The 14,467-nt window shown below is 43.4% G+C and overlaps 1 protein-coding gene across 1 annotated transcript in view; it reads left to right on the top strand.

The window, feature by feature from the left end:
- The window catches only part of LOC143927742 (parapinopsin-like), a 51,878-nt gene that overhangs the window by 18,582 nt on the left and 18,829 nt on the right, over positions 1-14,467 (top strand). The window contains exon 2 of the mRNA XM_077452056.1: positions 9,552-9,880. Coding sequence (XP_077308182.1) covers positions 9,552-9,880 — 329 coding nt within the window. The remainder of the gene's footprint in view (positions 1-9,551; positions 9,881-14,467) is intronic.

Below are 14,467 nucleotides of genomic sequence, written 5' to 3' on the forward strand. Positions count from 1 at the left end.
CATCCGTAATAAAAGCAGCAAGTCCAGGGCCTGGGGCCTGATGAAACCATTACCTGTTCCAGAGAGGCCTTGGCGGATGATTTCGATGGATTTCATCGTAGAGCTTCCTCCATCAGAAGGCTACTCCACAATCTTCGTGGTAGTAGATAGGCTAACCAAGATGGCCCACTTCTTGCCGATGAAGGGCACCCCTTCCGCTGCAGAGACCGCTGAGGTTTTTATTAAAGAGATCGTGAGGCTGCATGGTGTCCCCGCAAACATTATCTCGGATCGGGGTGTGCAGTTCACGTCCAAGTTCTGGAGGGCACTCTGCAGGGCCTTGAAAATTGATCTCTGTCTCTCATCTGCCTACCACCCACAGACCAATGGGCAAACAGAACGGACGAACCAGACGCTGGAGCAGTACCTACGCTGCTTCTCGTCCTTTTCTCAGGACAACTGGGCTTCCTTGCTCCCGTTAGCGGAGTTCGCTTATAACAACTCCATCCACTCTGCCATAAGTCAGTCTCCGTTCTTCGCCAATTACGGCTTCCACCCCTCATTCTTGTCCCAAGACCTGCCTGAAAGCCCGGTACCAGCAGTCCAGGAGAATATCGACTTCTTTAGTGCCAATAACAAACTTCTGCAGGAGACCATGGCAAAGACCCAAAGACATAATAAAGAAGTCTTTGACAGGAGGAGAAGGGGGGAGCTTGAACTCAAGGTTGGGGACCAGGTGTGGCTCTCCACGTTGAATCTAAAGATGGCCTGCCCTACTAAGAAGTTGGGACCAAGGTTTGTGGGTCCCTTCCCAATTGTAAAGAAAATAAACGATGTAGCATTTGAGCTGAAACTGCCAGAGTCATTCCGGATTCACCCCGTATTCCATGTGGCGTTACTCAAGCCAGCCGTCCCGGACCCCTTCGTCAGTCGGAGGATTGCCCCACCTGAACCTGTGGTCGTCGACGGTGAAGTCGAGTACGAGGTGGAGTCTATCTTGGACTGCAGGCGTAGACGGAATCAAGTTCAATTCCTGGTAAAGTGGAAAGGGTACGGACCTGAAGAGAATTCTTGGGAACCTGAATCCAACATTCATGCCAGGAGACTGATTCTCGCCTTCAGAAGGGCCCATCCTAGTAAAATGGCCCAATTGGGCATCCGGAGGCTGCCCCTTGGGGGGGGGGCAATGTCATGGTCGGTTCCGAGTTCCAGCAGCCCATGGAAGACTTACCCACAATGTTGGTCCGTTGAGCGCTAATAGGTCTTCCCGGGCGCGCGTTAGCGCGAACGGACGCACGCGGGTGCGAGCAGGTACGATCGGGCGCACGCGGGTGCGCAAGGTTGCGAACGTGCGCACGCGGGTGCGCGGGGTCACGGTCGGTTGCACGGTTTGACGTGGGCGCGAACGGGCACGCCGTGCGACCGTTCTTGGCGCCCAGAAGGCTTCTTAAGTGATTCATTCTAGTGGCCCGTTGCTGTCCTGTCTACAGCGTTCCTGAGAGTTGCCTCTGATTACCTGATCGTTCCTGTCTCTGATCTACTCGGCTTGTTCCTGATTATCCTGTTTGCTGCCAGCCCTGACCCCCGGACCTCCTGACTATTCTTCTGCCTCCTCCTTCGGTACTTCTGCTGCCAGCCCGTTGACGACCCGGCTTGTGTTGACCCCGCTTCTGCCTGCTGTTCCAGTCCGTGTTCTGTGACCGTTGCTGCCTGCTGTCTGCCTGCCTGCCAGCCGTTCCTGTGTGCCCACCTACTTGCTGCCAGCTGCTGACTTCCAGCCACTCCAGAACCATCTGTCTTTTTCCACTGCTGTCTGACGCCAGTTCCTGGACCAGGCCCACCTACACGGACTTGGCACTTGTGCCCTCTGCCCTCCAGAGCCCCTGTTCCCACTCTCAGGGGATCTCGAGCCAGAGGCTTACGAGAGGCCGCTCCCTGCACTCCGGGCTCCCACCACCAGGTACGTGACAGATACTGGTCGCAGGTTGTTCAGTTTCTACATGACCAAATGGGCTTACCAGTATCATTGGATCCCGAGCAATGCCTTCTGGACCTCTTTCCCGATACTGGAATAGACAAATATACGCTCCAATTCCTCCATGAAACATTATTTGCAGCAAGAAAGCTAATAGCCCGGAATTGGGTCCTGGCCCTACACTAGCTGCCTAGCTTACTGAAATCAATAACACTTTACCCTCCAAAAGGTGATTTACATAAATAGAGGTTGCCCAGGCAAGTGTAATAATATCTAGGATAGATGGTTACAATCCTCTTCAACTTGCACCTCCTAGTCTGTCTTAAGCCCCATACACACTATCAGTTTTTCTGCTGAGTTTTTCCTTCAGATTTACCAAAACCATATAATATGAGGTCAAACCTTAGGAGTTTCAATGTGTATGTAATCAGGCAGGCCCTTGTACTACAAACCTGAAGGAAAAACTCAGCAGAAAAACTGATAGTGTGTATGGGGCTTAGTACTCCATATATTGGTACAGTCTAACCCTTTTCCTTATGTTGTTTATGTCTATATATGCAACTTATGGTTATCAATTTATATGGAAAGAATTGACACCAGTGTTACCTCTTTTTTTTTTGTTCTTATAATTGATTTATTGGTTTGTGTGACTCTCCCCATTGTATACATTGCATTGTACAGTTGTCCTGTATACATTTTTTGTACAAAACTCAATAAACTTTGTTTCAAATAAAAAATATATATTTATAGAAAAGGCATGAACAATAGGTGATTGCAAAGTACAAATTAAAAAATGACAACATTGTCAAATTAAAATCGCATGCCCATGGACTCGCCACTCCACTCCACTCGCCACTCCAACCGCACATGCCACTCAAATTAGGTCAGCCAGTAATATATAGGTGAACAATAACATGTAGTGATGGGACAGAGAGGGAATGAGAGGGTGTCAGGGCTGGGCTCAGCCCTTCCTTCTCTGAGCTGGCCACTCAGCTGCCGGCTAATTGACAGCACCTCTCTCTCCACAGTGACTCACCTGTTGATGATATCTAACATTACTTCTAGCTCCAGATCCTGCTTGCTGTTCCCCTACGCTGATTCCTGGCTTCCTGACTTTCTGGCCTGTTTGACTATCCCTTACGGTTACCGAACTTTGGCTATGTTTTGACTACGTTTGTTCTATTTATTTTTATTATTAAATAAGTGTGATTTAACTGTACTTCTGTCTCGGTCTCATTCATGGTTTCTGACAGTAGGTGAAGGACATGAATTCAGAAGATGCAGTCAATCCACTTGTTGGTAATATCTTTTCCAGATTGGATAAGCAGGATCACCGCATGGATCAGTTTGTCATGGTGTTACAAACACTCCTGAGTCACACAGATCACCTGGAATCTCCCACGGTGGCTGCTCCAATACAACCTGTGTGGCAGGCCATCCTTGCTGCTTCTCCAGTCTCTGTGCAGAAACCTGCCTTGAGTATTACCTCTATAAGAGGTATGTCTGGTTCTGCTCCTCTTCCCCAGCGATTTGGGGGCGATCCAGTCCAATGCAGAGAGTTTCTCCTCCAGGTTGAGATATACTTTGAGATGCTGCCCCAGGCGTTTCCCACGGACAGAAGCAAAGTAGGTTTTGTGATATCTTTGCTTTATGTCAGAAACCATGAACCAGACCGAGACAGAAGTACAATTAAATCACACTTGTTTATTAATAAAAAAACAAAAAGGTAAATAGAGTAAGCGTAGTCAAAGCATAGTCAGAGTCCAGTAACCGGATCGAGTTGTCAGCCAGGCCAGAAGTCAGGGATCCAAGTGGAGAAACAGCAAGCAGGATAAGGAGCCAGAAGGGATATCAGCAAGCCAGTCTTTAAACAGGAATGCAGGAGATGGTTTCTTGTGATGTGACCAAGGTGAAGGCAGAGATAAAGTGAGCTGGACAGCTTTAAGTAGGCAGGTCAGACGAGCAGGATCAGGAACAGCTTTCTAAGAGAGCTTAGGCTTGGGCAAACCCTCTATGGGAGACACAAAAACCCATTGTCCTGAGTTACCCAGAGTTTGTGGCTTCCTTTAAATAGCCAAATGTGTTGGAACTTCCTGATCCTATGTTGCCTTTTATCCTTGAGGGTGATGCTTCCTCTGATAGCGCTATGCATCATTCTGTCTACTTTTCCAAGAAATTGTCACCTGTGGAGTGCAATTATGAGATTGGGAACAGAGAGCTGTTAGCAATCATTTAGCCCTGAAAGAACGGAGACATCTTTTTGAAGGTACCACTGCGCCGGTTCTCATTCTTACTGACCATAAGAATCTCACATTCTTGTCTGAGGCTAAACGCCTCTCTCCCAGAAGGGCGCAATAGACTCTTTTCTTGTCAAGTTTCAATTACATTGTTTCATTCTTACCCAATACTAAGAATGTAAGGGCTGACGCTTTGTCGCAACAAATTTCCTCCACTTCCAAGATGGAGTCTGTTCCGGTTCCTGTGATTCCTCCTGATCGTATTCTGGCTAATGTTCGCACCAGTCTCACTTCTCCTTTGGATGACAAAATTCTTGCTGCTCAGGTCCATGCTCCTCCTGAGACACCTTGTGACTGCTGCTTTGTCCCAGACAGTCTCTGTACTGATGTGCTCCAGACTTACCATTTTTCCAAACGCTGCTGGCCACCCTGGGAAGAATCAACTCTTTTAAGCCATTTCCCAGCAATTCTGGTGGCCTAGTCTACATGCTAGCTGCCTTCATAGCTGCCTGTTCCGTGTTTGCTCAGAGTATGACTCCATGACACCTCCAGTGGGCATCCTACAACCCATGCACAATGGAGAGAGGCCCTGGATCCACCTGTCTATGGATTTCATTGTGGAGTTACCCAACTCCAAGGGCAACACAGTTATCCTTATGGTGGTTGACCGATTCTTGAAAATGTCTCCTTGTATTCCACACAAAAGTTGCCCACTTCTAAGGAACTGGCTTCTATTTTTTTGGGGAGATCTTTCGCTTACATGGGCTACCCAAGGTGATCTTCTCGGACAGGGATAGTCAGTTTGTGTCCCGGTTCTGGCAAGCCTTTTGTGCACAGTTGGGAATTAAGCTTGCTTTCTCCTCTGCGTATCACCTGCAGTCTAATGGGGCCACAGAACAAACCAATCAGTCCTTGGAGCAGTTCCTACATTGCTATAGTTTGCTCACAATAATGCCTTGAATTCTGCTTCCCTTCGATGTTGCCTGACTCATTGTTCCGCAGAGTATTCCTGCGTTAGAGAAGCATCTCGTGGTCTTCGTTCCACTTGGGCACAAGTCCAGGAGGCTCTTGGGTCTCATCCTCGGATGTACATGCCCCATACATACATGCCCTTGTCCTCCTCCGTGATTTCCATATAGGTTTTCCCCTCAAGCCTGGTGGTCCTCCAGAGGGGGAGAGGTCATGGAGGAGGAGGTACTGTCAGGGCTGGGCTCAGCCCTTCCTTTTCTGAGCTGGCCACACAGCTGTCGCCTAATTGCCAGCTCCTATCTCTCCACAGTGACTCACCTGTTGATGATATCCTGCTTGTCAGTCCTGCTTACTTAAACCGTCCAGCTCAGATGATCTCTGCCTTTGCCTTGGTCAAAATCACAGAGACTTTCTACTGCGCTCCTGTTAAAGACTTGCTTGGCTGACATTCCTTCTGGCTCCAGATCCTGCTTGCTGTTCCACTACGCTGATTCCTGGCTTCCTGACTTTCTGGCTTGTCTGACTATACGTTCCAGTTACTGAACTTTGGTTATGTTTTGACTACGTTTGTTCTATTTACTTTTATTATTAAACAAGTGTGATTTAACTGTACTTCTGTCTCGGTCTGATTCATGTTTTCTGACAGAGGGTCCTGGGAAATCTCTATAGCATGCGCTGGATACCGGTCTTGTGCTTAACTGAGGACCTCCAGGCTCTTTATGTGTCCTTAAACATTTCCTGACTGGCTCACGTACAAGTTGGCTCTCCTGCACAAAACAACGTACCTGTACATTGGCTCCTTTAACCTCCCTGGCGGTACGATTATTTCGGATTTTAGGTGCTAAAAGCGGTACCATTATTTTGCATGAAAATTTGGTGTTTTATATTGTAGTCCTGCAATTCTTAGGAATAACTCACTTAAATCTGGCCAAACCAGAGTCTAGCAGACATCCCGGGTATAATAAAGTTTGAAAAATGAAATCATAAATTATAATATAAGAAATAATTATAAATAATTGTACCAAATAATAATATAACAATAATAAAAATTATTCAATAATGTAATCAAATCAAAAACACTGAAATTTGCTCAGTTTCAGAATTGTCGCTGTCATTACTTTTCAGTATTTGATGACGGATCTCCCCACAAATCGCTATCGCTCAATTCTGCGAGTGATTCCAATTTATTATCGCTGTTTTCTAGCTGGTCTAAAACCATTTTTGATGTAAAGGGACAGTTTTGGTTGCTATGGACAATCTCCAGTTTCCAGGCATAAAGAACAGTTTTTATTACATAAAACTGCATGCAGGACACTGGGCAGACCACTAGGGACAAAGGGGATGTGAAATATTTACATACAGCAATGTAATCTGTAAGATTACATTATACTGTATGTTTACTGTGTGTTTCACTTTTTGAATTTGGCGCCGATCTCCGTCCCCGTGCGTCGCAACGCTCGCAGGGAACGGAGATCGGCGATGTGATGCATCGAGCGAGACACGGCTCGCTCGTACAGCGGGGAGACAACGCTGGATCCAAGGGAGAAGGTAAGTAAACCTCCTTCTGGATCCAGCAATGCAGTCCCGAGTCTGGCTCGGGGATACCGCTTTTGGTATGAAAATTCCACCCCGAGCCAGACTCGGGAACACCGCCAGGGGGGTTAAGAGCCTCAGCAGCACACGCACGGCCGCTTCACGGTTGGGGACCTGATGTGTATAGCCAGCAGTCGCGATGACCGCCAGCCACCCGTGATTGCAGGCATGAGAGAAAGAATGGGGATCTGTGTTTGTAAACACACAAATCCTGGTTCTGTCAGGAGAGGAAAGACAGATCGTGTGTTCCTATTAGTTAGGTCTCCTCCTCTAGTCACTCCCATCCCCCCACAGTTAGAACACAGTTAGAACACCCACTGAGGGAACACATTTAACCCCTTGATCGCCTCCTAATGTAAGCCCCTTCCCTACGAGTGACTTTTATATGGTAATCAGTGGCTATTTTTAGCTCTGATGGCTGTATAAATGTCAATGGTCCCAAAAAAGTGTCAAAAGTGTCCGATCTGTCCGCCGCAATGTCGCAGTCCCAATAAAAATCATTGATCACCACCATAAACCACTAGTAAAGAAATTAATAAATAATAAAAATGGCATAAATCTATCCCCTATTTTGTAGACGCCATAACTTTTGCGTAAACCAATCAGTATACGCTTATTGCAATTTTTTAACCAAAAACATGTAGAAGAATATATATAAACTGATGAAGAAATTTGTTATTAAAATTTTTTGGGGTAATAATTATATCAAAAACTAAAAAATATATACTTTTTTTCAAAATTGTCACTTTTTTGTTTATAGCGTAAAAAAAACAAAACGCAGAGTTGATCAAATACCACCAAAAGAAAGCTCTATTTGTGGGGAAAGAGGACATACATTTTGTTTGGGTTTCACGTTGAAACGACCACGCAATTGTCAGTTAAAGCAACACAGTGCTGTATCGCAAAAAATGCTCTGGTCATTAAAAACCTTCCGGGGCTTAAGTGGTTAAACAGAGTACATAATAATTACTCAGTGACAAGTGCATTTAGAGATAGTCTTGTGGTAATCATACAGAATAATCTGCTTGGAAAGAAGTAATTTCCAGGTGGATATTGGATAACACCAGCTGGAAGTCACATGAATGATACAGTGTACATGCCTATTGATCAAAGAATACAGTCGGGGTAGGCTACAGTACAGCAAAGTGGTATTATCCAAATTAAATACAAATTCAATGAACCACCTACTGTACTGTAACCACATACTGTTTGCACGTTCAGCACGGATATAAAAGTATCAGTTCAACAGCAGTGAATGAGAATTCACTTTTTTACTTTGTATTTTGCAATCACCTATTGTCTATGTCTTGTCTATATATTAAAGGAATGGTAAAGCATTAATTTATTTCTTAATTAAAATTATAAACATGTTATACTTACCTGCTCTGTGTAGTGGTTTTGCACACAGCAGCCCGGATCCTCCTCTTCTCGGGTCCCACGCCGGCACTCCTGCCTCCTCCCTTCTGTCAGGTGCCCCTACAGCAAGCAGCTTGCTATGGGGGCGCCCAAGCTGAGCCGCTGCTCTATATGTCCATTCACACATGGAGCTGTGTTTCAGCCCCGCCCCCTCAGTCTCCTGATTGGATTACTGGCTGTGATAGACAGCAGCGGGAGTCAATGACTCTCGCTGCTGCCAATAGTCAATCAGGAGTGCGAGTCCCCAGAGAGGCAAGGCTCTCCAGGACATCACTGGATCAAGAGGGTGCTCAGGTAAGTATTGGGGGGGGGGCTGGGGGAGCTGCTGCCTTGTGCCTTTACAACCACTTTAATTCAGTTGGTTTAGCTCTGCTTTAAAGGAAATGCTGTTATTATTACAAATTATTATTATCTCCTTTAAAATATATTTTTTGATCTAATTGTGTCATTTCTAAATGCTTGCAGTGATATATTTTTCAAGCTTTTAATTAATCTACACATTTTAGACGTGTCGTCTAATGGCTAGTTTGCCATTGGTCTATAACAGGGGTGTCCAACCATTTGACCTTCCTGGGCCATACTGGAAGAAGAGGAAGAGTGTCTTTGGGCCACGCATAACATACAGGATAACCAATGAGTAGAAAAAGTCAAGCAGATCACAACTTAACGATCACTGATATAGATAATGTACTTGAGTAATAAAACTTTTTTTTTTTGCAATATTTTTAATAATAAAATGATATAATAAAATTAAATAAAATTTATAATAAAATTAAAAGAGGGCAACATAAAATTAGTGTGATATTTGACAGTGTTTTTGATTAACGAATGCATAATAATCTGGTAGCATGGATGTAGTAGCAATTTTCACTGAATTCTCAAGGAGCTCATCGGATATTTGGGTTCTAATTTTACACTTTGTGTGCTGATGACATGAATAAGGTGTGATTGTAACTTGTAAAAGTTCAGTAAAAGTCAAATTTTAATTTGGCCGCATGTGTTTGTTAAGTGTAAATGCATTTTTACAAAAAAATCCCCAAAAAATCAACATTTTGCGTTGGGTCACAGTCATATTCCTCTTGGGCTACTGGTTGAATATCCCTGGTCTATAAGACAGGGCAGTAAATAAACGATATACTGATGTGACTAATTCAGGTGTAAGAGAGGTAGGAGTGGATCATAGATTGCAGAGATGCTGTATTTTTACCATAATGTATTCAGTACCTAGGGCAGCAGAACATTAGAAACTAATGAGGCCAACAGTTTTTAGTGTTTACCCTTACTTTGAGTCATTTTTATATATATTGTGTTGTTTTATTGTTCTTTATAGTGCTGACCAGCAGTTGTCAGATATCATTAATACAACCTCTGTTTTGTTGCAGGAATTGCAGCACTCTGCACAATCGCTGTGATCGCAGTGGACCGCGTGTTTGTGGTGTGTAAGCCTATGGGTACCATGACCTTTACCCGCAAGCAGGCCCTGGCTGGAATTGCTGTTTCCTGGATCTGGTCTCTCATATGGAACACGCCACCTCTGTTTGGCTGGGGTAGTTATCAGCTGGAAGGGGTGGAGACCTCCTGTGCGCCAGACTGGTACAATCCTGACCCTGTCAATATGTCATACATCATATGCTTTTTCTCATTCTGCTTTGCAATCCCATTTCTCACCATCCTGGTCTCATATGGATACCTCATGTGGACTCTTCGTCAGGTAATTAGCTTTTTTTTTTTTTTTTTGTAGAGAGAATAAATGAAAAAGAGAGTCGTGACACTCATTTTCTATTTATTTATGATCAACAGCTCCATCTAATAGCCACAATTAGGTATTTTCCTTAAATACCACTACTAGGAAAATACCATATTATGGCCACTAGATGGAGCCAGCAATCCTAGGAAATAAATAAATAAATAACATGTACAGTGATTAATCGTGGAGGCTGTGTTAATGCATAGACTTTCGAACTGTACATTTTTTTTTAATAAATAGACCACTTAGTGAAGTAGTGTCACTTATAGAGATATATGCTGCAAGGTGTACATGTACAGGTTCACCTGTATAGATTCCAGTCAAATTCAGTCCTGATGAGGGCTTCCATCAAAGGGTATGGGTTCTATAAAAAAAAAAAAAAAAAGGGTGCTTGGATGTGTAGTACCCTGCTCTGCCCCCTGGAGGCATATGGTGTACCCCCGGAGACAGGGTGGGATAGCATTTTACCATGGTTGAATTCATGGCTGTAAGATGGGTGATGTGTACAGTAACAATTGTGTATTGGACACTTGGAGGAGATCTTAAAACTATTCCTCAGTGCAACACATGAGAGAGAAGGGTAGGTAATTCAGAACACTCTTAGTCTGTGTTCATATGAGCAGCCAGGGGGCAGTAAAACTAGGCGGTTTTATCATTGACATCCAGCCACTAATAGCTTTTAACATACCGTAGCAACTATGCCGTGCTTCGCAGCTGTGGCAAAAGTGAATCCACATGTTGCATTCTGCTACCAAACAGGACCATTACAAGCCTATGCATTTGTTAGAGGCACGGTAGTGCAGCATTTACAGTGAGTAGGTGACATATCGCAGCATGTGGGACACATTCACAAGGTCAATCCTCAATATTTATGCTCTCCTCTAGTATGCACCAGTGACAATAAACATTCTACTGGTTGGCCAGAGAGAACATAAATATTCCTATCTCAGTCTTACTGCGGCATCTTCCTTTTTGCCAGAGGTACCAGTGACACCGGCAGGCAGCAGAGAGCAACAATGGCAACATTTTGTTCTGGGGAAAACCAAATGAGTAACTAGAATATAATTCGGCTTAGTACCAAATTTAGGCTTTGCTTGTGGCAGGGTAACTACAGATGCAATAATTAAAGCACTGGAAATGGTATGGTGAAGTAATCACAGACAATGGTCAGACCAGCCAAAATTGCTTTTGGTAATTTATATAAAGAAAGGGACAAGATAAGATAGCTTCTATATGTGCCATTTTTTAAGAGACCCTTCCTCTTTCGGAACCACAACCCCCTGTCTCTCTTTCATCCTCAGTTGTCCCTCATTTCGTTTTTTTTTTTTGTATTTAACTACTACTACTACTACTAATACTACTACTACTACTTTTATAAACTTTTCATTTAACATCTAAATTATTGCACTTGTTTTGAGAAGTCAGTATAAAGGAAAATTAGTGGAGAGAAATGCACTTGGTTTAACTAATCATATTTCTTAGCCCAGATAACTGAAATGCTTTGTCTACATACTTTGGCTAAATGGTGTCACTGTTTCCACTTCCTAAAAGGTTTGTAGGTATGTGATTAGCTCAAAACATTGCCACTCTTTATTGTAGGTAAAGTCTGTGATTATTCCTTAATTTCTTATGCCGCGTACACACAATCAGAATTTTGGTCGGAAAAAGCTCTGATGGTTTTCCCGACGGAAGCTGTCTTGCATACACACTGTCACACCAAATACCCTCAAGAACACGGTGACCTATAACATGTATGACGGGACTAGAAAAAGGAAGTTCAATAGCCAGTAGCCAATAGCTTCCGTTTCGTAGTTGAATCTGAGCATGCGTGAGTTTTTGAGCGTTGAATTGCATACATACGAACGCATTTTCAGATAGGAACTTTTTCCGACCGAAAAATTGAGAACACGCTCTCAATCTTTTGCTGCCCGAAATTCGGCCAGCAAAAGTCCGCTGGAGCATACAAACAATCGCATTTTCTGACCAAAAGCTCTCATCGGTCTTTTGCTGGCTGAATTTCCGATCGTGTGTGTGCGGCATTATTCTATACTCTAACTATAATAGCATATCACATTCATAATTTACTGCGTCAATTGTGACCCCACTTATCTTGAGGAAAAAAACAACTATCAAAAGTGTTTTACTGCACTAAACCTTTATTTACCCTTAAATTATTCTATTTGTTTTTATGAAAATCTAAAATAAAGGAAAAGTAGTGATAAAAAATTGGGTTAAACAGATCGTTTTTTGCGGATGGTCCTCATGGTCCATGTTAGTGGGGGCATAGCAAGGATGTGTTCATTGTCTGAATGCTTTGTGAAATAATGTGTCCCTTTTACCAATTTATGTGGAAGGTATGAGAATCACATAAGCAGGAATCTATGGCTAAAGGTTTTGTTAGTTATAGAAAATCATTGATTAATCAAGAACATATTTTAAATAAAGTACATCTAAAGGCTTTTTCTATATTCTTAACCAATTTCTGCTCACAATTTGAAAGGTAAGTTGGTAAGTAAGGTTACCATACATTATACCTAGCACTGAACATACATTATTCTATATTTCCCCTTTAACAGTTGGCAGCTGACACTGTATGCAGCTGTTAGGCTAGACTGTCATTGATAGGTCTAGTCTCCACTAACCATAAGAAACCAATCAGAATGGCTCCTGATCATGGGATCACTGTGTCAGCTATAGTGATCAAACTTTGAAGGAAAAGAATAGAAGCGCACACTGGGAGGCCGCTCAGTTCCGTGTATATTGGATAGGCTTCAGCTTCACCTCTTCCCAAGCCATGCCATGTTAGAGGGGCAAGGCTTGGGAAGAGGCGAAGCTGTAGCCTGATACACATAGAACCAGGTGACCTCCGATTGTGCACTGCCATTCTTTTCCTTCACAATTTGTCTATTGGGTGCCTTTGAAGTCAGCACCCGGAAGAGTTCGGAATCGCTGGGTTGAACATGGTGGGGCTTTTAGCATTGCTTTTTGTTTGACTGGGTCTGAGGCCAAAATATATTCTACAGGGGAGGTAGGGGAGAGGGAAGAGAGGGAGATTTGGGTTAGGTAAAGGGGGAAATTAAGTGGGATTTTTGACACAGAGTGAGGTGGGAGCCTAGGGGTGGTGAGGGTTCGGAGTAGGCGATAGGGAGAGGTGGTTTTGAGGGGGGGGGGAGTTATCCCCTAGAGCAGTGATGGCGAACCTTGGCACTCCAGATGTTTTGGAACTACATTTCCCATGATGCTCATGCACTCTGCAATGTAGTGGAGCATCATGGGAAATGTAGTTCCAAAACATCTGGGGTGCCAAGGTTCGCCATCACTGCCCTAGAGGGACGTTGGCCTTTTTGTACTGCATTTTATTGTATATTATATATGTCCAAATAAAATTTCTTGGTAGCTCGAGTAGGTGCTATATCTTTTGTGGAAAGAAGGACCCAGTGTGGTCGCAATATATATATATATATATATATATGTGTGTGTGTGTGTGTGTGTGTGTGTGTGTGTGTGTGTGTGATGACTTAATAAAAACATTGTTGTTAATATATGGAGGTGAGCAAGAGATCACCCTATCATGTGTTTGCTGAACATATCAAAAATATTTTTCCAAACTTGATAAAACTATGTGACATTTAGTAAGCTTTAATACCAAACACCCATGAGAATTATCACTAAGAAAACTCCCCCACCTAACAGCCCTGGGCCTGGCAATTGGCAATTGGCCATTAAAACTACCAGCACTGCATTATAAGAGGCAGGGAGGATTAACATGTGCTAGCCAATACCCAGAAGCACTAAGTATTTGTGAGGACTGTAGTGACTGATCCAACAATGGGGTCCCAGATAGCAAGCAATTGTGCTGCAAGTTTAAAAATTACTTGCTAGGAATTTGCTAGACTTGGCAGATTTCACAAGTTTGTTGCACAATTGCAGCAAGTGCACATTGCATGATTCAAAATCAACTTTCTTTGCAAACATTCTGCAAGTCTGCTGCATGTTCTGGCTCAGTTATGTTGTACAACAGTCATCCCACCACAGAGGTCACTGTGGCTGAATTTTCATGCTGTAGATTTGCAGCACTCTTGCTGTAGACTCACCACTGCAACTTTGCTCTTGCTAGAGACTAGCCACGCGAATGTGCTACAAATTGGAAAAGTGTCAATTAGAACTTGTGCTTCAAGTGCTCTGCAAGTATACAACTTGCCAGCGAAAATGTGCAGCAAGTTATTAAACTTACAATTCAACACTGCCACAAATTTGTGGCAAGTTATCGTCGCTATCTGGGGTAAGAGCAACATCTGACACTTTTTTTGCTCTTTGTTGCCCCCTACGGGGATAGTTTAATATGCTAAAATTTTCGAGAAAGTATGCTCATAAAGCAGAACTACATTGATTTTATGAAACTTAGAGCAAAGAAAATTAGGAAATGACTTTAGAATATCTACTTTAGCAAATTACATTTAAACTTACAGCAGTAGGGACCAAACTGCAATGAAATGAAATGTCACGGCTTAACATTTAGCCATAAAATTAACATTAATCCATGTCTCTTTA

The sequence above is a fragment of the Lithobates pipiens genome, unplaced genomic scaffold (genome assembly GCF_037356315.1).
Source record: "Lithobates pipiens isolate NorthernLeopardFrog02 unplaced genomic scaffold, aLitPip1_a1.2 Scaffold_23, whole genome shotgun sequence".
NCBI classification, from domain to species: domain Eukaryota; kingdom Metazoa; phylum Chordata; class Amphibia; order Anura; family Ranidae; genus Lithobates; species Lithobates pipiens.